This window comes from Podarcis liolepis, assembly GCF_965112155.1.
Source record: "Podarcis liolepis genome assembly, chromosome: 10".
Lineage (NCBI taxonomy): Eukaryota > Metazoa > Chordata > Lepidosauria > Squamata > Lacertidae > Podarcis > Podarcis liolepis.
The window spans coordinates 24040552-24062047 of record NC_139562.1 but is presented as its reverse complement, the minus strand read 5'-3'; the positions used below and the strand labels follow the sequence as shown (position 1 = coordinate 24062047).

Here is a 21496-nt window from a genome sequence, read left to right as displayed (position 1 = left end):
TAAGTGTTAATACTGATTTATGGAAAATTTCAGTGACATTTTAAAACAACATTTAAATAGAAAAATTAAACATTTACCATTTATATTCAGCAAGTCAGAACACTATGATACAAAATGTTACATTTGATCAGCATTTTTTTCTCTCTTAACAGCAACAGCAAGAGATGGCAACTGTTCGCAAATCTCTTCAGTCCATGTTATTCTGATGGCTCAGTGGAGATACAACTTGTACCTAAGTAACATGATACAATTATATACATTAGCCATATGGGGAGGAAGAGCCAGTATTTTAAGCGCCATATTAAAAATTGCTATATTTGAATACCTTACATTCAGCTCTGATATCAAAGAAACCGACAGCTCATTGCTGCTTAGGAACAGGATATGCTAATTTTATTTTTTTCCTGTGTCTCTCAAAGTATTCCTAATGGTTTTTCATTTGAATCAATCTTTTTTCACCTCTTAAATTCAGAATCTAGATCCCAGGGTTAAGGTACCTTTTTGAAAGTTCAAGATACTTAATGTTAGTTAACTGTCTGACAGAATGTTATTATCAGAGTGTTTGGTACAAAAACAAATTGCATGTACTATGGGATTCAAGGAAGGCCTTATTAAAAATTGTGTACTTGCAGCAGAACTATATAAAATGTTTCAGGTTGCTACCAAAAAAACGTTTCATTCTTATATACCAACCCGAGTAATATGTCTTAATCTGAAAGTTGAAGGAGATGCATAAGAACTTCCTTATGATTATAAAATAAAATATACATGTTGCTAGTTTGGGATTTCCTTTATTATAAGGCACTCTTAGTAATTTTCCAGTTTCATGGTCTCACCATAAATAAAATGTTCTACTTTTTTGAGGGAAGATAGTCTACCAGCCCCTAATGTTATCAGTAAATTCTGAATAACTAAACAAAGACAGAGGCTTACACTCTACAGTTCAGGAAACCGAATTAAAAGCAAAATTTAAAAGTATATCAAGCAAGTACCTATCTCCAAAAACTCTAAATGAAATGTTTCTTTCCCCTCCCAAACAGCAAAAACTTCCGTTATTGAGCTTTGTTTTTTTTTTAGAAAAATAAAAGCATAATCATATTTTCATACTGTAAAAACACACTGGTAATTCAAGCATTACAAATGAAACAAAATTTTCATTACAGCAACTTAGAATCACAGTTTTAACTGTTTGAAATGTAGCAATAATTTATTTGGTCTTAAACTCTGACATCACTTTAAAGGAATCCAGAACAATTACTACATGCTATAATAATGGCAGCAAACCATTCACCTAGTTTTTGGATAAATGCATGGTTTTATTTAAATGCCAAGGTTTGCCACCATTAAATATCCTAATGCCACTTCATGGAGATTATTTAGTGCCCATTAGTCAGCATTTAATTTTGAATTTGGTGAAATGCTGAAGATCCCTCAGTTTTTTAAGCAGACCATCAAATTCTGAAGTCTTGACATTTGTGGGTATTTACTGTTTAGATCTTTTCAGCTAGAAAATAACATGATTAGTTGTTTTGCTGTTAGAGATCTTCATCACTTGTTTAAAACTGACCCAGGAGGGTAACAGTTTTCTTTCTAGCTACCGGTAACTGTTCATTACTTTCCTTTTTAATGGAGAAGACTGGACAACTTTCTTACAGTGAGCTTCTAAGGCACATGTGGGCAACCTGTGGCCCATATGCAGCCGTTACAAATGCCCAAACTGCTTCTGAATTTTGCTGGGGGGAGGAAGCACATGTAAATCACATTCTTTGCAGATAATGCACTGAGAGGAACAGAGCTGCAATGGGGAAGAAGGCACATGGGGAGAGGTAGCCCCATAAACTTTCCTTCCCAGCTTACTGGTAGACTTCTTTCTGGATAAAGTTGCCAGGATTCCCCCCCCCCCCCATTGTTAAACACATAGCCAAGAACAGTGGCGTAGCGTGGGGGGTGCCGGCCGCACCGGGCGCAAATCCACAGGTTAGGGGGCGCAAATTACTTGCCCCGGGTGCTGACAACCCACGCTGCACCACTGGCCAAGAATCGCTTGGGATTGCTTGGATAAAGGAACTGTGTTGTATGAACTAGCTCTAAACACCAAGAAAAAGACAACCCTGGATTTCTTGGAAATAGTCAACCCAGCTTGTCTGATGATAGTACCTACACCTGGTTTTATTGTTACAGAGCATCAAAGCTAAGTTGGGGTTCAGATTGTTTTACGTTCTTCTGAAATACATATATTTATAACTGAATTCAAACTCAAATCTGTTGCCAGTAGAAAGAGATCAGCTCAGTCACTAGATCTATCCACTCCTGTCACTTAGGTGTTTAAAACTTTCTGAGAAGGCTTTGCATTAAGTGAAAATATATGAAACTACACATTTGTCCACAGCTGAGGTTGGCATATTTCTTTCCTCTTAGCTACACAAAAAGACTTGACTGGGAGTTATGGTTCTATTTTTCTGGTCTCACTAAAGCATACGACATCTAGAAGAAAGTGATGAAAGACACACAGTAATCCTCCAGAGACCATCACTGTACAAACTGCTTCCTAAACAAAACAGTTTCTAGACAGGATGATTAAATCCCATGTAAAAACAGCACAGCTATATAATACCTAGACATCACTGATAAATTTTACTAAATGAAAATGCAAATTTATTTGTTGCCTGAAATGTCGAAGACTTTATTCTACTACATTTTTAAATGACTTCACATTCTGGTGTATTAAAGAGGTTTTTGTACCTATGAGAGGAATTTATTTTGGGTTGGGGAGAGAAAATTTAATCAATAACACTGCCAAAGGGCACGAGGTGTTAAAAAGCCCTTTCCTCATTCCTGCTCAAACTGCATTTTGTAAAGAAAGAAATTGTTGGAGGAAATGTATGCTGTATGTGTTTTGGTCTTAGCAGACTGTTTTATCCAGCTTAACATCCTTCGCTCACTCATTTCTTTAAAAATACAGGGTGGAATTCAACATAGCGCTCAGTGGGGTATGTGCATGGGGAACGAGGTCCAATCACACAACAGGACTTTCCTCCAGCTTCTCCGCACCCCCATGCAAGCCTCCAGAGCAGATTTACATTGCAATGAGGGCAGTGAGGATGTCCTGGTATGCAAGCAAACCTCATTCTGCGCTCAATAACAATGTTGAATCCTGCCCACAGGCCAAATTCTTAATAGCAATTCACAAATATTTATACTGTAAGCGAAAGAAGTAAGTGTAATTATGATGCTCCCTGCTCATGCAAAGAATTTAAACGCTTAAGAATTTAAACACTACTGCAAGATAAATTATGCCATAATTTTAACCTTGACAACTAATTTATGGCTAAATTCCTTATTTTTTTCCCTTTAACCAGTATCAGAAACTCTTAAACATAGTTAATATGAAAAACACATTCCTAAGACTTTGATACAAGATGACAACTTAGTAGTTTTAGCCCTTAAAAATATAAAAAAAAATATTCAACTAAGACTCTAGTTTTCTCCAAAAGCAGTGAAATGTAGAATGGGTAACTTTTGCAGTATTTTACACAATTACTGTCCCTATATAATGAACCAACATCACACTACCTTCTAAGAAATCCATATTTGGCTGTTTCTTACGAGTTCAGTTAGCTGCCAAGTACATTAGGTTTTCAAGCATTTCTGTCTGCAAAGAGCAAAACAAGTTTCTAAACAATAATTTGCTACTTTGTAGCAAAAACTTCCTTAGACCCTCTACTCCTATGATTTCAAAGTAACAATTACAGTAAGTCCCAACAGAGCCTGTAGGAACTTGGTATTATATAATTAATTTCATTTAACCTCTCATGCACTTAAGTTCTCTTTGAAAATTTCCACAACTGCATTGCTGAAAAGGGTATTTTCCACCATTCAACACTTTTCCCCACCCCCAACCAACTCCTCCTCTTCGCTTTCAGCTATAAGTCACTCATTATGGTTTTGAACCTGTTCAGGAGCTTGATGAGTTGAGATTTTGAAGACGTGTATGTGAAGGTGAGCTGCAATCTGTTTGCATAACCCAATGGAGTATCTCAGTAAATCAATCAAGGATGTGAACTAAAGAGGGAGAAAAAAGTTCAGAGCTTAAGATCAAAACATGTGCTGCACAAATGAATTATTCTGTGCTTAAATTCCCTCTCGCTCTTCAAGGCACACAGATAAAGTTATAACAGAAGCATACACCTTAATTCTACAATTGTTAAAACGTTCTAGTTAGATCTGCAGTTCAGAGATTACATGCATTCACACCGAAATACAGAAATTTAAATTAAATTTAAATTAACTTCTGAAGATGAAGCCATTCACCCCAGTGCATTCACCGACTTATCATCATCATCATCATCATCCCTACTATAATACACAGCCAGGATTCTTGGCCTGGATAGGGTGGGCCAAAGGAGAGTGGACAAAAGGAGAAGAAAATAAGTCAAAAAAGTCATTGCTGCCTTTCTTCCTAATTTAATACTGAATTAAGAAATACAGGGGATATCTGGTTTGTAGTCTGGCAATCATATCTAATCAATAAAATGTAGTTTTGTTTCTTCCCTATGATGCAACTTTCTTTAGCAGTCTGAATTTAATAGTCAATTTCATTCCAACAAAACCCACAAATGTGCAAGGAGTAGATTTGTGCATGCAATAAATTGGTAACCAGCTCTTTAGGTTTTAAAAAAATTATGACTTTTTTTGCAATTCTTACAAGCACGCTGTAAGATAAGCAATTGGAATCTCATTGCAAAGAGGGAGCTGAGAGAAAAGACTTTTCTAAGGTCACCTAGTGGGCTCATGGCAGAAGTAAGATTTGAATGAGGGACTTCCCAATTGAAACTTGATCTCAACTTCTCCTTTACCACCAGAACACTGGTGGTAAAGCGGATATACCTCTAAACTGGATTGCTACCTTAATCTGTTTGGAATACAAGGCTGGAGAAGGCTCCAGAAAGGAGAAAACACCTTCCATAATTTAGTGAAGCATATGGAAAACTGCTTACCAGTGCTATCCACAGAATGATATATTCATCGATAAAACTGTTGAAGTACTGGTCTAGAAACAAGAGGCCAGGCCCAATAAATGCAGTATCTTGTAGGAAGATTTCACTTTTGGTCATGTGTGCAATCTATGAACAAAGATTAGATTTAGTTACTAAACTAAGATGTTTCGATCCTATTTTAACACAATACAATTTGTTCATCTCTGAAGTCAGTACCTGAACCCATCTGAATATTCAAGGATTCAAAGAAATTTATAAGCAACATAATGATTAAGGATATGTTTTGTTTCCAGACATGTGGTTTCTTAATTACAAACATTTAAGAGAACTATAAAGGCTTAGACATAAGGAATGCTCAGGGCAGAATATTAGCTGTAATGGGTAACTAGTAATCTTCATTGGTGTCTGTCATTAATTGAAACATACTTGTATGAATGGAATGGACCTTTTCCTTCCACATGCCCTCAAATATGCTCCAGAGGATTGGGGGTACCCGCCACAGTAGATTTAGAGGCCACGGGATGGGAGAGCAAGGGGACATCCTGCTGCACAAGCAAATTTTCATCTATGTGATGTTGGCTATCATCCAATACGTTTTGCAAAAGAACGTGCAGCACAATTCTGTCCATGTTTATATTGAAGTTAATCTCTGTCCAATGAGTCTCCTTATTAGTACAGGACAGCAGCCTTAAGGTCAGAGCTGAAGCTCCATGTCAGCAATTGCCTATATTGAAAATGGCATCAGCAAAGAAATACTGTGTAATGATTACCTGACCTTGCAACAAATGTTGAATCACTTTAAAACTAAGAAACCATTTTGTCATTTCTGTGCTCTTTACACTGAATAAGCTGTACGGTGCTTATTTTCATTTTTTATTAATAGATATCAGCTTAGCAGTAGAACATTCACAATGCTTCACATGCATTATTTCATTAATACAGCATCTTAATAAATGCACAAAACAATGTTAGAAACTCCTTACCACCAACTTTTGTGTGATTTTGGCACTCACAAATCCAAATGTTAAGACATAGAGGCAAGGATGCTTTTCAAATAGTTGCGTTGTAGATTTTTTATAGATCATTATTGCCAAAGTAATAATCAACCCTATATGAAGGCCTGGTGACAGAACACTTGTTCCCTGAAAGGCACAAATAATTAAAATGATATCAATTTTATAACTTGTATCCCACTCTCATGTGCCACACACACCATGAATTCAAGTCAGCTCACACTGTCAACAAAAATCCAATGTAAAAATCCCAAACATACACCAGAAACCAACGTACAACAATGAAACATTCATGGAGCCAATCACACCAAAATAACAAAATCTAAGGAAAATTAACTAAAGCTGCCTGAACAGCCATGTTTTTGCCAAACAGCTAGCAATAAAGTGTGAGAGACTGATGAACCTCCTTCAGCAGGACATTCCACAGAGTAGATGCCCTGGAGGAAAACTTCAGATGATGAAAGCAGCAGGTGGGAAGGACATACATAAGGACGTGGTCCTGAATGTACTTATGTCTCAAGCAATTTAGGGCTACTGCTGCATCTACTAGGTATGCGGGTGGCGCTGTGGTTTAAACCACTGAGCCGCTTGGACTTGCCGATCAGAAGGTTGGCGGTTTGAGGCCCCGCAATGGGGTGAGCTCCCGTTGTTTGGTTCCAGCTCCTGCTGACCTAGCAGTTTGAAGCATGCAGTTTAAGTAGATAAATAGGTACCACTCCAGCGGGAAGGTAAACAGTGTTTCTGTGCGCCAGAAGCGGCTTAGTCATGCTGGCCACATCACCAGGAAAAACTGCCTGCTCCCTCGGTCTGTTAACTGTCAGGGGTCCCTTTACCTTTACCACATCTACTTAGATTCTCACCTGCCCTTTACATCCCAGAGCAGGTTACAACAGTGTAAATATACAACATTAACATAAGTTTAAAATAATCTGCAATCAAAAGTATAGGGTGAGTCCTAAAGACATGTCTCTCAGGAGTCAAAAGGCCTGGGTTTGTTCCAGAAACAAACAAGTAGCCAGTTCAAACTGAACAAGAGGGGAATGGTGTGCTCTGAACGCCTAACCCCAGTCAACAACCTGTTTAAATTCCCAAATAGTAGATAGTAATATTTATATTATTACATGGATGTTTAATCCTAGATACAGAATAAAACTTGCTAAATTAGGCACACAGCAAACCTGTTTATATAAAACATCACAGTAAGGTAAAGGCAACTTTGTGTATCAAACATTTAGGTTTGTTTGTTTGTTTGTTAAAGAACACTTACTGCTATTGTAGAGCCATTCTTCCCCACGCCTCCTCCAAATATTACTCTGAAATAATTGTAACTGGAAAATATTGCTCCACCCACTATTCCAGCAACAGGAATCATCTTCAGTCTGAGATCCAGCACAGGAAGCTTGCAGGGAAAATGTAGAAGATTTTAAGATAGATTAATGTCTTTCTGCCATAATTGAAACATTTTAGCAATTTTTTGAACTATCCATTTTCTTCATTTTTAAAAAAGAAATCAAATGAAGAGCATCGTCATGGTAGCAAAATAAAATGTAGAGCAGAGTAATTTTGCTAGGAACCCAAAGGTTACATAATTGTTTTAAATTCAGACAGGCATGTTGCTACTAACATCTATAAACAACATGTATCAGCTTTCTAGCTTTTATATTTCTGAAAAATGGATAGTTCTTCCCAGTTCACTGATCAAAACAGCAGCAGCAGCACCACAGGAAATGCAAACACCATCTGCCTGTTTTTTTATATCTTGCTATGAAATTGCATTACCAATACTCTCCAGCTAATAGACCTTTAGAATGAGTATTTACCTTTCTTATTCAATTGTAGTTTCAAGGAAACTTCCAAGACGCAGCAAAGGATTAAAAAGAAGAGTAAAAAAAAAATGAATTTCCTGTAACCCACCAGGTTACACTAAGGATATGTTATTGTGACTTCTCACAATCAATTCAACAGTTTATGTAAAACAGAATAATGAATGGACTTTCACAATGTAGAGTTGTTTTTTAAAAGAATTCCACATTTTGACTGCTTACAGTCATTTGAGAAGAGAGCATGCATTTCAAAATAAAAATAAATTTTAGTAGATATATTATAGCGACATGCCAGAATATTGATTCGCTTCCAAGAGTGGACTCAAGACAGCTGGGAGCTCTGCTGTAGCTGTTTAAAAGCTTGCAGTGTGGTCCCCAGTGCCAATTTTCAACAATCTCTTACCATGCAATTCACACCTAGCTTTACTATTCATCCAATTTCTTGGATTTCCAAGCAGCTAAAGAATTGTGGCCACATGAAGCTTAACTACATGGATCAAGGCAACAGAAAACCAACCCCAATGTACGTCGTTACAGGGGTTATGTTTCTTCAGATGCTACTGCATGCATTCGGATTGTCTCAAGCTGGTTGTCTGCAATTCTGTGTTCTACAATACGGGCATAAACAATGCATTCCTGAAAGCAGAGGCAATATAAATTTGCTCTGATGTTTTGCTAAAGTACAGAACATGCATTCTGCTGCCTTATGACAAACAGCAGAACCTTGCTGTTCGTGACAGCAGCAGCAGTTGCGGCCTGGTGTCACCATGGCCAAGCTGGGTAACAGACAAAAGCCTCTCATGTGGCCGGCCAGTGTCATCAACCCCAGTAAGCTACAGGAAGTGACAGGACTCCCCTACCTCTTTCTAATTTAAATTGGCCAGTCGGAGGCCATACTACGGGGTGGAGTCAGGTCTGTCTCCAAATCATGAAAGCTGACTGAACCACCTTCCAGCAGTGCAGTCAGCACTGAACACCCCACCCTCCCACCCTGGATAAATTTGGCCCTGCCTGAAGGTGGTGTGTGTGTGTGAGAGAGAGAGAGAGCTTGCTGAGGAGTCTCTTGGTCTCCATATTTGGCCCCTGGGAGGAATTTTCCTGCAGGCCAACTGGACCAGTCTAGGGGTTTCAATTACCTCCCAGCAACTGTCACAGATTGCTGGCAAAAAAAGGTTGGATCCTTAGTCTAATCTCCTCCTGATAAAAGTAGTAGGGTACCCTGGTAAAGGGGTCCCAAGGGGAAGTCCATATGCCCAGACGGGGGCTAATGGGCCACAGAACTCCCTGACTGGCAGCCTGGAGGGGTTGCCTATATCTGATGTGCATCAACTGGGCCGGCTGATCCAGGATACATACCCAATGCCTAAGCCAAATTCTTCTTACATCTGTAAAGCTGTGGCCATTTAGATCCCCAAAGGCTGTTATTTATTGCTTCCTACGCCTCTACCCCAGCGACCTCAGGCTTACTGCGACTCAGCCCACAATTACAAAAGTGTTATGTGACAGAATTTTGCCAGTTGGGTCAACTTTTATAGAAGGGAGTACAGTACTGAGAATAATATGAAATTCAACTCTCTGTGCAGAGCATTTATGCATTTAAATGATCTGAGTGATTTAACACAAATATCACATATGGCAGATGGGGTCTTTTTCCTCTGTAGTTCTAAACTCATGCATAGGACAGCACATCACGACAGTAAGATGACCGAGCACTGGAACTACATTGGGAAAAGGCATTCTAGGCAAACATATAATCAAGCCAGGGCTTATTTTTTTTAAGCAAAATAAAATCCAACATTTAACAAAATGTGGCATGGGAGAAATACAAAGGATTAGAGGAAGCTGCTAAACAGGAACCATACAGGACTGTGTAATTTACAAACTTTCAAGCCTGATAGTTGTATACAGTTACCTTAGTGTCCCACACTGTTGTTCCACCAAATGCAGATATCAAAAAGAGTATAATTACGGCTATCTGTACTTCAGTTACATCGACTCTGTAATAAAAGAGAAATAAAGTTGATCCACACAAATGACTACTTGATAGGGAATAGCTTACTAAATATTAAGATTCATCAAAGCGGTTGTGTGCCCAAGACAAATGTTAACAACTTCAGGTGATTCAATTATTTGCTGGATATAAAATTCAAATTTCTGGGAGTTTTTATCAAAAGGTTTTGGTAATTAAATTTCAATATACAAAGTATATGCTTTGCTAGTCAATACAACAGAAAGTAACTAAGCAGCATTTTTTTCACCAAACTACTGTATCTGAATTTCTCTGTCATGCAATAGGTTTACCCTTTTCAGGGTTTTAAATGTACAAGGAAACCCCTTATGGAAGAGCTAATTAATATACTAAATCTCAAACTGGTGGATTCCCCTACCCCGCAAAAAGAAATACGCAACGATAAGAGCTGCGGGGGGGGGGGGGATCCTGTTGGATCTAGGTTAAATTCTACCACCCCAGTTGAAACTTCGGGGCAAATGTATTTCAATGTCAGTCACAGAGCAGATTATCCAAATAGCCACTTACTTGCCAAACTTTAGCATGCCACAAACATAGGTTTGCCAGTGAGCACAATAAAACAGGAACATTCCAATAAAGCAACAGAAGAACAGCCAGTCTGGGTTTGTTCCTAGCCGAACTGCTAAGCAGGCTCCAATACCAATGAAAACTGAAAAGTCCAATTAGCTTCCGTTAGTTATCACAGTTATTTGAAGAATGGCATCTAAATAGTTTTGAGCATTTGCATGTAACACAGTTTGTAGTGGTGCAGTAAAATGGGTGGAGATGCAAGCCATACTTGTGGTGAAATAGGCATAGGCCAGAGACATTTGCAAGGTTCTTGCTTCATAGATTGCCCATCAGGTAGAGGAAGTCAGGTGGTGGCATCCTTAACCCGTGGTACTCCATGTACTGTTTGACTCCAGCTCCCACCATCCCTGCCAGCATGGCCAATAGTAAGGGATGATGGAAACTCCCATCAAACATCTGGAAGACCACAGGTTAGCTACTGTGGTCTAGGTCAACATCACATTCCTGACACAAAATCTCTTGTATGGAGCCATAACATGCAAATCGTTTTTGTTTGTTTTTTAAATTCCCTATTCTTATGGTCTGTGCTGTATTTCTTGAGACATGGTTGTAAGAAAAATGCCAAACAGGACACTTGGAAGAAACTACACTATTAGCTCTTAAAATCATAGAATTGGAAGAGTTGGAAAGGACTGCTGAGGGTCATCTAGCCCAACCCCCTGCAGTGCAGGAATCCTGCCCACAGCTGTCCCTGGATGGGTTCAAATCACCAACCTTCTGGTTAACTGCAAGACACACTGACCCATTGCACCACCTATCTATTCAAGAATATATAGTTTTACTGGATGTGGAGCTTCTTTGAAGCTAAGTTGTATAGAAGTAAAGGTAAAGGGACCCCTGACCATTAGGTCCAGTCATGGCCGATTCTGGGGTTGCGGCGCTCATCTCACTATACTGGCCAAGGGAGCCGGCGTACAGCTTCCGGGTCATGTGGCCAGCATGACTAAGGCACTTCTGGCGAACCAGAGCAGTGCACGGAAACGCCGTTTACCTTCCTGCCGGAGCGGTACCTATTTATCTACTTGCACTTTGACATGCTTTCGAACTGCTAGGTTGGCAGGAGCAGGGACATAGCAACGGGAGCTCACCATGTCGCGGAGATTCGAACCGCCGACCTTCCGATTGGCAAGCCCTAGGCTCTGTGGTTTAGACCACAGCGCCACCCGCACACCAAAAGCATCATTATTTAAACCCAAGAAATACACAAACATTCTTGAAATCATTCTGATATGCAGCAATATATGCAAACTATCTATTATTGTCATATTCTGCCTGTCAGTCCTGTGAGTCTTTTTAAAAAGAATAATAATTAATTACCTGTAGAAATAGAGTCACAGCCATGGTCAAAGAGTTCTCCCAAAGGAGAGCTGCTGTTGGTTCTTCTGGCTTGCTTCCCATCAATAGCATCCAGGGACTGGTAAGCAAATAGTCCTAATGCACATGAGAGGAACACCCAGGGAGGAGCCTGAAACGAACACACAGGAGGATTCCATGCTATTAGGCAACTGCTGCAACATATGGAGTATATTAACAGTTGTGTAGGAGTCTATTACTTTCCTTATCTGTTTGTCACACATTGTACAGTTCCATTTAAAAAGTCCACACAATATAATTTCTTCGAAGGTCACCCAACCCACCCACACTTTCCTACCCTACTGGACTTTGCACAACACATGGGTCAAGCAGACCTGGAAGGCCGCCTTTGAAATGTCATTTTATTGCACAATTGAACCATCCAGCAGAGTACATAATGTGTACTTGGCCTGCTGGACCCTATTGACTTACCTGTCTTGATTAAGAAACATTTGTCTATTTTATAAACTTTAACCCAGAGCGTACATTTAGAAGCCACCCTTTGTTTTTCACTCAGAGCTCTATCCCATGGCGGCCTTGGCTTAGCGGAAGTGCAAACTGGGGCTCCTGGCTTTAATTGATCCCCATTATCTACTAAACCCCATTCTTTTCCAAAGGGTCCCCCAGCTCTCAGTAACAACATGTGACAGAGCTTGCCATAAAGGCAAACCCACTACTGAATACCACCCTCACAATTTATTTTTTTACATAAAATGAAACAATAACCTCCTTAATCTGAGTCATTTCCAAAAGAACATTCTTATACTCTAACCTGGTGCCCTGCAGATGTTTTGGGACTACATCTCCTATCATCCCTGACTACTGCCCATCGTGGATGAGGCTGATGGGAACTGAAGGAGGAAACCGGACTGGGGAAGGCTGCTCTGCTATTCAAGGTTCAGGTATAGAACTGGATACAAAACTGCAAGTCTCAGAAGAGACAGGTGTGAATAAGCACGTGAAACAGAATTATCTTGTGGAACTACTGCAGCAGACAAACCTAGCAACTTTACAAAGATGTACTGGCATCTTCATCATATGGGATGCAGAAATTACATCCTGTTTTTAAAAAAAAAAATGGGATGGGGCTGTTTCTATCCTCTCCTATCAATTAAAGCATAACACTTACCCAGATGTGGGATGGAGGATGGGAAGCCTATAGTACAACAATAGGCAGTGTGCCCTGATGAATGGCAGACAGAACTAGAGACAGAGTGGGAAGCCTTTAATACTTAGATCACATCTCTGCTGTAATTAAAGAGGTGTGACCCCAAAGGTCACAACCAGCAACTGATTCGTTACATGCTGATCTTAGGCATATTCTTAGTAAGTAATGAAACCACACATTATAATTAAGTACAATTACTCCCAGAAGAGCTGGCAATTATGAACAATGGGGGCAAAATTTAAAGTTGCTAGATTTTCTAGAAAGTAAGTTTCATTCTGCATTTAGGGAGAACGCCGTTTCTCACATTTCACCCCCTCCCCTTTCTAAGCTATCAGTTACCTTGCAAGCCCTTCCAGCAGCAAAAAAGGCTTTCTATATATAGCCATCCTATTGCAATCCACTAATGTCTCTCTCTCAACTTTCATCCTAAAGTAACTGGACCTACAGGGGAAATGGGCTTGCAAATGCTTCAAAGCAAAGCCCAGTGGGAATGTAAGCTGCCATGTTTGGAAACACAAGAAGTTGCCATATACCAAGTCAGGCCATCGGTCCACCTAGTTCAATACTGACAACACTGGCCAGCAGCAGCTCTCCAAGGAGCCTTTCCCACCCCTATCCAGAGAATGAACCTGGGACTTTCTCCACATAATGCACCTGTGATACCATTGAAACAATACCTGGAGTATTCAAAGTCCAGCTACTAACAAGATGTGTACACTCAAACCCGGGAGTCTGTGTGCTCTTTTTCCTGCCTTGCATATGAAAAACACTAGGAAAATAATATTAAGGACAGAAGCAGAACAAATAGGGCAGGTTGCGAATAAAAAGTACAGTGGTACCTCGGGTGAAGTACTTAATTCATTCCGGAGGTCTGTTCTTAACCTGAAACTGTTCTTAACCTGAAGCACCATTTTAGCTAATGGGGCCTCCTGTGGCTGTCACGCCGCCGGAGCACGATTTCTGTTCTCATCCTGAAGCAAAGTTCTTAACCTGAAGTACTCTGGGTTACCAGAGTCTGTAACTTGAAGCGTATGTAACCTGAAGCGTATGTAACGTGAGGTACCACTGTACCAAGTTGCTTGTCTCCAGTTCAGGACCACTGGTTAAAACAAGCTCACAGCTAAAGACAAATAACTGTTACAGCTTCTCTTAGCCTAAGATTCTTAGTCCTCTGATCAGGCTACACCTCCAACAGCACACACCTTTTGCAAACATGGAAGCTGCTGCATGGGCACACCCACATGCTACTAACAAGTGCTGCCTCTTCTGAGATGGAGGTCTCCTTCTGCCATCTGGCAGCTAGCACAAGTGGAAGGGCATATTAGCAGAATGTTCTCAAGTACTGATTCTGTTGCAATAATTTCCACTGTTACAGTCTCAGCATGGATGCCTATCGGCCTCCAAGATTCCCATTTTCTTGTTCTAACAAATCAAAGAAACACATACAGAAACAAGTTTGGAGGTGTGCAATGCACGGGGAACGTGTGAGATAGAAGGAAAGAATGGACTGTCTGCAAGCTCCAGAAATTTCGGGGAGGGAGTGGGTAAGATAGAAAAGATAGTGCTGAAACCAGGAAAAGAGCAAAATGCAGGCAACAGGGGAAAGAGGCCAGGGTTGCCCTGCTTTGCTATGCTTACAAATTACAGAAGTAGCCAAAGAAGCACAAACAAGGCACAAACAAGTTCAGCCTTAGCTAACCCCAGCGGTAAAGACTCCAAACTCACAATGGCAATTTTCACTCCCCGATACTGCTTGCAAGTTGCAAAACATGATTAATGCAGGAGAAAGCGAAAGTGATGCAAACTTAAAAGTACAAAGTGAAACTGTTGGGAGAATTCCCAGCACAGCGTTTGCTAGCTTGGCACTTCCCCAAAGTTTAGGGCTGGCAATGAAGAGAACTGCAATCCAAAAATCAGGAATGCAGCAGGTTGGCGAAGGCTGCAGTAGAAGCATGAACTAAAATCTTAAAGACACAATCCATATAAAAGTGCACACTTTTAATTAAGCACACGCCCAGTTCTCTCTTATTGAAACCAACAGAACATGCAGCAGGCCTCAAGTTCTTGGGACATGGTCCCAACTAAAAGCTGTAACCCTACCCAGAATTTAGTAAGTCCCAATAAGTCTCTGAAGTGTGGTTTACTTCACAGTAGACATAATTAGGCTCCCATTCCACACTACATGTAGAATTATTGCCTTAACATGCTTAACTTCAGCTGTTTTGAGGGAGGAATCCAATCCCCTACAATTCAGGAATCTCAACACACGCCTCCCCATGTGATTTGAAACCATACAGGACCCTGCTTAGCTTTGCAAATGTGCTAGCAGTTTTATTGCTGCACCAGGGAATGTATTCACATTTTGGTGGGAAGGTAGTATTTTTATCAACAGATCAACATTTGATTGGCTTTTTCAACACTGTATCTGGATGGTGTTGTGTACATAAATTTCCTGCCAGTGCAGTGACTTAAGGGAGAGGAAGGAAAAACAAGCTGCCAATTTCTGTAACACTTTTGTCGAACACTTCTGTTAGCAGTAGTTTGGTGACCTCTTCTAAACTCAGGACTGTGTATAATTCTGAGCATTGTTAAAGCTTGGTGTAAACAACAACAGAAGCTGCACAAATAGCAGGTTCTTTTAAAAACATTGGTTGAATCTTTATCTGTCTCTTCCCCAGTTCCTATTTGTTGAGGAAGTAAAATGTTTAGGCGATTATATCCATTTGTCACCCACTGAATGTGACTGTTCCAAGCTAATTCTGACCTCAAGGGGTGTTTCTGCATGTTTTTAATCCTGTGTAGACCAGACCAGACCAGACCAAGCAGAATATCATGATGCAAATGTTTACTGACAGGCTGTCTAGTCCTCAGAGCACTTCAGCCAACTGAGCACTAGCTAATCCTCCTAAAGACAGAAACTGAACTTCCCTTCTCTATTCACAAATAATAATATTCCCAATTCATATTTCTCCCACTCTTCTCACAGAACCATATCCAGCTAGTCCAACCCCCCCAGCTTGGTACAGGACATATCTCCAGTAAGGAGGAGCCCACCAGGGAACAGGGACAATGGTTGAACTGCTTTTAACGTAAAGAAGGTTCTCCTATCTACATTTGACTTCAGCTAGAAATAGAAGATACAACCATTTTATCTTTTTACACCGAAGCAATGCCAACTGATTATCAAGGTTGCAGCCTTCTCTTCCAGGGGGTGGCTGTGGTTGTTTATGCTGCAACAGTCCCAAAAGTCTTATGGTGCCTTGAAGACTAGCAACCACGCTGAAAGGTTATACCACAATAAGTCTGCTAGTCTTTATTGGTGCCATAAGACCCTTCTCATTTCAGCCACAATATTGTTCGTACTATATGCACAAAGGCTTTGATTGCGCCATTAGCAGTGCAATTCCTTACCCACCATCAGCTGAGTGTTGGGATTAGAGTTTCTCAGCAAGGAAAACAAGTTTGCTGCTGTTTGCAGCTTTTTATTTCTTTTTTGCACAATAGGGGAATCAGCTTCTAGCAAGAAGCTTGGGGGGGGGGCGCGTCCCAGAAAGGAGTTGCAGAAAGTTGGGGGATGGGGAGCAAGAGAACAGGAGAAACTAACTGTTGGATAAGCACTGCAACAGCATATCCAGAAAGATTACTTTTAAATCAATAGATCCTGAAATACAAATTAAAAACTCACAAAATAGTACAGACATGAGGTGAGGAGGAGTTGTGTCATTTGGCACTTGTGGTGTTACAGGAACTCACTGGCAAATATCAGTAGGAAGGGGCATCAGAAGTGTAGTTTCAGTAAACATTCTCCTCCACCCCATCAGTGACGTTAGCAGAGAGCCAGAGACACATTGTGGGAACTTTTGCAAATTGAGAGTCTACTTTCATCAGTGTGGCGCACTCTTCAGCAGGTACTCAAGATACTGTACTTGCACAGTGACATTCCATGCAGCATGATAGGCATGAAGAGTCCCCGTGACGCCCAGGAAATAGGCCCATTAGCTTTTGGCACAAGGGCTCACTCTCTACAACTCAAGTACACAAATCACATTATCTGAGCAATTGCAGGGGGGTTATGGAGGAGTGAAGCTAGAGTTGAGCTGGATTCTCTAGAAAGTTTATAGCATTTTTCTTTTCTCCACCCATCTCCCTATGAAAAGCTGGCTTCTGTACAGAACTTCCTCAGAATACCTTCCACTATTTTGGGTGGCTGACATTTCCATTCCCCACCCCCAAACACCCCAGAACGATGCTTGGTCTAGGGCAGGGGTCTGCAACCCGCGGCTTCGGAGCCGCATGTGGCTCTTTTACACCTTTGCCACGGCTCCGGGGCGGATACTAGCGAGGGGAGGAGGCGCATTGTGCGCCCCGACACTCCCCACTGTGGTGGGCACTGTACTGGCTGTGACGTCGCATGGGGCGGTGCGTGCGTTAGTCACGCACCCTCCCAATGTCACCTTCCCGCCCGCTGTCAGATCGCGGCTCCGGAGATATATTTGTTTTAAATGTCGCAATGGTTTTGCGGCTCCCAGTTTTTCCCCCTCAGAAACGGGTCCAAGTGGCTCTTTTTGTCTTAAAGGTTGCAGACCCCTGGTCTAGGGCACTATGGAAGATGCAAAATCCCAGCACTGTTGGTGCTGCTGCCACCTGCAGAGTCTGCAGCACCAAACAAGTGGTGTCATTAGGAAAAAGGAAAAAGCTATTCTCCTGATAATTGCTAATGCTAGGCTCACCCCCAATTAATAGTTGGGATAATGACTCCTGCCACCTGAATAAATTTCATGAAATGGTTATTGTGCTCAGAGACAGATGGGAGAATTTACAGAAGTCATTTACACATGGCTCCAGATGTAAGGTCTCCAGCACAAGGACTACCTTGAGGAAAGAGGTCTGGCTTCCACCTAACAAGCAAGCACCTGCATTGATCTCATACCTACAACTCATCACACACAAAAGCTGTAAACTTTCCCCAACATGTTTTGGACTATAACCCCCACCTGTCAAGGTCCAGAACATCAAAAGAGCACTAGGTTGGTGAAGCCTACACTAAACCTAAATTCATTTGTCATCAAATAGGATCCTGCTCCACATCTATCTCTGGGTGGTCTTTTTGTAAAAAAGGCATCCCACAATCCTGTAACCCGACCTCAGCTGTAGGCCTCTCTGACACGGCTCCCCTGCAAACTAACTTACTTGGGGGAAAGCCCTATGTGTCTGGCCACAGCCAAAAGGTTCTTTTCCTTTCTTTTGGAAAGGAAAGCCCTTCTTGAAAGAGGAGCACCCTGCTGCTGAGCACATCCCACTTTGGCCTCCTGTAAACAGATTCTGCAGGCTTGTGCATCACCAACCCTATTTCGCCAGATCTTTGCTGCCGTCTGTATGCCTAACATTGTGGAAGGCGAAGCCTCTCTCGAACCACTTCGAATTCCACTTTACAGTGGTACCTCAGGTTACATACGCTTCAGGTTACACACTCCGCTAACCCAGAAATAGTACCTCGGGTTAAGAACTTTGCTTCAGGATGTGAACAGAAATTGTGCTCCGGCGGCGCGGCGACAGCAGGAGGCCCCATTAGTTAAAGTGGTGCTTCAGGTTAAGAACAGACCTCCGGAACGAATTAAGTACTTAACCCGAGGCACCACTTTATTTTGCGTTGCAAGATAAGGACGGGAAGTCGAATGTCGTGGCCCTTGCAGACAGGCAGAAGTAGTTGTGCGCCATACACATGCATGGACGACACAAGCCCCCTTCCCACCTAGTCCTGAAATGGGCTTCAACAGAAGAGCCCAACACACAACCAGGCGCCAGTCCTATCGACGCGGCAGGCTGCTTCCTCCTCCTCCGCCGCCGCGTTTCCTCACAACTCAACGTCCCGAAGACTGCTCGTTTTGTTTTCCATTGGCAGCCGCTGCTCCAGGCTGCTTCGTCTCTCCCCAAGTCCAGCCCCTCCCGGCTCCCCAGCCAGGCCAGGCCCGCCCCATCCCTCCTCGGGCTTCGTCTCCCCACCGGTGGTGGGGGAGGGACGTTGCCTCCGCGGCCGCCGCTGAGGGGGCAGCCGAGGAGGCGAGTACGTGGCGAGCTGCTCCTACCTCTTGGTGGGCGCTGGGGCAGTAGGCGATGAGCGCCAGCGTGGGGAGCAAGTTGAGGACGAGGCCGCCCAGGGTGATGGCGTTGGGAGCCAGCCAGGCCGGCGTGCGCTCCACCAGCCAGGCCCAATAGCGCTGCAGCGGCGGCTCCAGCAGCGAGCGCCCGGACGCGTTGTAGCGGTGCTGCTCCAGGCGCCGCAGCTGCGCCGCGCTCAGAGGCTCCGGCAGCAGCAGCAGCGCCATGGCGGCTCCCCAGCCGACGCCGCCCTGCTCTGGGACTCCCAGCGGCGACGGGGCAGGAGGAGCAGCCGGGCCGCCTCCCCTCGCCGGGGCGGGAACCGAAAGAGAGAGGGAGGGAAGGACTGTTTTCGCCCCTGCTCTGGCTGGAGGCGGGCAGGAAGTCGCAGGCAGCGAAGCTGAGGCCGCCTCGTGCAGCCCTTTCGCAAGCCAAGAAGGAAACACCTGCCCTGAGCCCGGCTATTTATTTAACCCGCTGGCTTGTGAGGCGGCCGCGACCTGAGAGCTACCTTTACGCACGTGACGACGCCGCTCCAGGGCTCGCGCTTCCCCCGCGCGCCTCTCCCTACAGCAAAGGAAGCGGGGGCGAACTTGGAAGGGGAAGCCTGTTGCAGAAAAACACCTCCGCCCACCCCAAGGCGTCTTGTGCTACCTTGTGGCGCCAATCTGTGCGTGGCGGTTGCCTCTTTAATCAACCAAAGGTTGCTGAGGCAGAAGTCCATGGAGTTCAGTGGGGCTTGCTCGGAGGGAAACCGGTATAGAAGTGCAGCCTTTGTCCTATTGGGACTTATTCCCAGATAAGACGGAATAACTGGCGTAGAGTATTAATTCCTGGCCGGTGATGGGAGATGGAGACCCACAACATATGGAGGGGCCACACATGTTTTCTCACAGCACACTACCCACCCTGGGAGTAAGATCCATTGGGCACAATAGGGTTTTAAAGGGACCCCTGACCATTACGTCCAGTTGCGGATGACTCTGGGGTTGCGGCGCTCATCTCGCTTTATTGGCCGAGGGAGCCGGCGTACAGCTTCTGGGGCATGTGGCCAGCATGACTAAGCCGCTTCTGGCGAACCAGAGCAGCGCATGGAAACGCCGTTTACCTTCCCACTGGAGTGGTACCTATTTATCTACTTGCACTTTGACGTGCTTTCGAACTGCTAGGTGGGCAGGAGCTGGGACCGAGCAATGGGAGTTCACCCTGTCACGGGGATTCAAACCGCCGACCTACCAATCGGCAAGCCCTAGGCTCTGTGGTTTAACCCACAGCGCCACCCACGTCCTACAATAGGGTTTACATATGTATAGCTATGTGTCATTGGGTGCCAGGCCTATTTCTTTTGGAGGAAATTTTATGGAGTGCAGTGGAAGTTGATGTAAATTGCATTGCAGGACATTTGTTTAATATGCCATCCTTAATCCAAGTTGACAGTGGTTTACAGTATAAAAACATGGATATGTATAACATAATAACAAAAACAAGAATAATGCATCTTAAAATTGAACTTTCATATAGCCATAGCTATTAGTCACAGAGAGACCTATTTTCCAGATTGTGAAATGGCCTAATCCCCATTATAACCTTCTAAGCTATTGATCATCACAACATCTTGAAGAATGCATGTGGATCAAGTTATAAATCCATGGAGTCTATACTTGGCTTGCATTGGAATGAACTAACTGTACTGAAAGAAAATTTCTACAACATATTTTAAAGGTTTACTTGGGCACATCGATGCAGGGAATATTTTCTGTGAACCATGTTCTCTGCGCACACAAATGCGTTTCAGGTGGTGATTCTGGAGTTTTGAAGGATCTCTGTAGATTCTGAGTCATGCAACATTTGCCATAGAAATGCATATCTGAGGACACTGAGGAGCATTATCCGGAGACAAAGCTGTGAACTAGCATTTGGGCATGGCAGGATTTCCCAAATTCAGACCTCATTGATGGAAATGAGGTCTACTGAAGACACGTATGACAAGTTCATGATCTATTACAGGAGTCTCTGGAAAATTTCAGTTAACAAGCCAAGATTTAATGCATGGCTTTGGTTTCACTGTCATGAAGGTCTGTGGTGCTTTGGGGCAGTGCACTGTTTTGTAAAGGCCAAATATAAAGTTATAATACAATACAAAATAAAAACCTTTTGTTGCGTTCCCTAAACACACTTGTTAGTCCCAATGAACTCAGTGGGACTTCTGAGTAAAACTTATCATAGTGCAAGCAACTATTTTATTTCACAACTAACTGTTGGTGCCTGTGCTGTAATTTGCACACAGTGCTATTGTGCAACCACGTGCAAAAACTCTGAATGCAAGTTGATTCTTGGCATCCCCATTTATAATCTGGTATCTGTCAATGCAGTTCAAGTAACAAAAGGCAGAACAGTAATGGTAGAACAGTTTGTAGCAAACACAAACATCACAGATACTGAGC

At 42.7% G+C, this 21496-nt stretch overlaps 2 protein-coding genes across 4 annotated transcripts in view; one reads left to right on the top strand and one right to left on the bottom strand.

The window, feature by feature from the left end:
- The window catches only part of SYCP3 (synaptonemal complex protein 3), a 113354-nt gene extending 112281 nt beyond the window's left edge, over positions 1–1073 (top strand). The window contains exon 9 of the mRNA XM_083462091.1: positions 153–1073. Within this exon, the coding sequence (XP_083318217.1) occupies positions 153–206 (54 nt within the window). The 3' untranslated portion in view covers positions 207–1073. The remainder of the gene's footprint in view (positions 1–152) is intronic.
- Positions 1–19807, bottom strand: CHPT1 (choline phosphotransferase 1). 3 transcript variants are annotated; one of them, XM_083462073.1, is made up of 10 exons: positions 19040–19527; positions 11750–11897; positions 10370–10511; positions 9746–9830; positions 7278–7409; positions 5981–6139; positions 4998–5123; positions 3952–4062; positions 3574–3652; positions 1–232 (listed from the first exon to the last, which is right to left on the bottom strand). In XM_083462073.1, the coding sequence occupies exons 1-9, from the start codon at positions 19277–19279 to the stop codon at positions 3611–3613; spliced, it is 1185 nt and encodes a 394-aa protein (XP_083318199.1). In that variant the 5' UTR covers positions 19280–19527; the 3' UTR covers positions 1–232; positions 3574–3610. The 3 variants fall into 3 exon arrangements, with proteins under 3 accessions (XP_083318199.1, XP_083318200.1, XP_083318198.1); XM_083462074.1 differs by lacking the exons at positions 3574–3652; positions 19040–19527 and adding an exon at positions 19564–19807; XM_083462072.1 differs by lacking the exon at positions 3574–3652 and having other exon boundaries at positions 19040–19526.
- Between the last annotated feature and the right edge of the window lie 1689 nt (positions 19808–21496).

Excerpts from the sequence above, each read along its gene's own strand:
- CHPT1 (XM_083462072.1), bottom strand. The coding sequence starts at position 19,279 with ATGGCGCTGCTGCTGCTGCCGGAGCCTCTGAGCGCGGCGCAGCTGCGG. Across the intron at positions 10,512-11,749 it reads CTGTGACTCTATTTCTACAG|TTTTCATTGGTATTGGAGCC; the intron begins GTAATTAATTAT and ends TGGACTTTTCAG. Across the intron at positions 9,831-10,369 it reads GGCATGCTAAAGTTTGGCAA|AGTCGATGTAACTGAAGTAC; the intron begins GTAAGTGGCTAT and ends CTTTTATTACAG.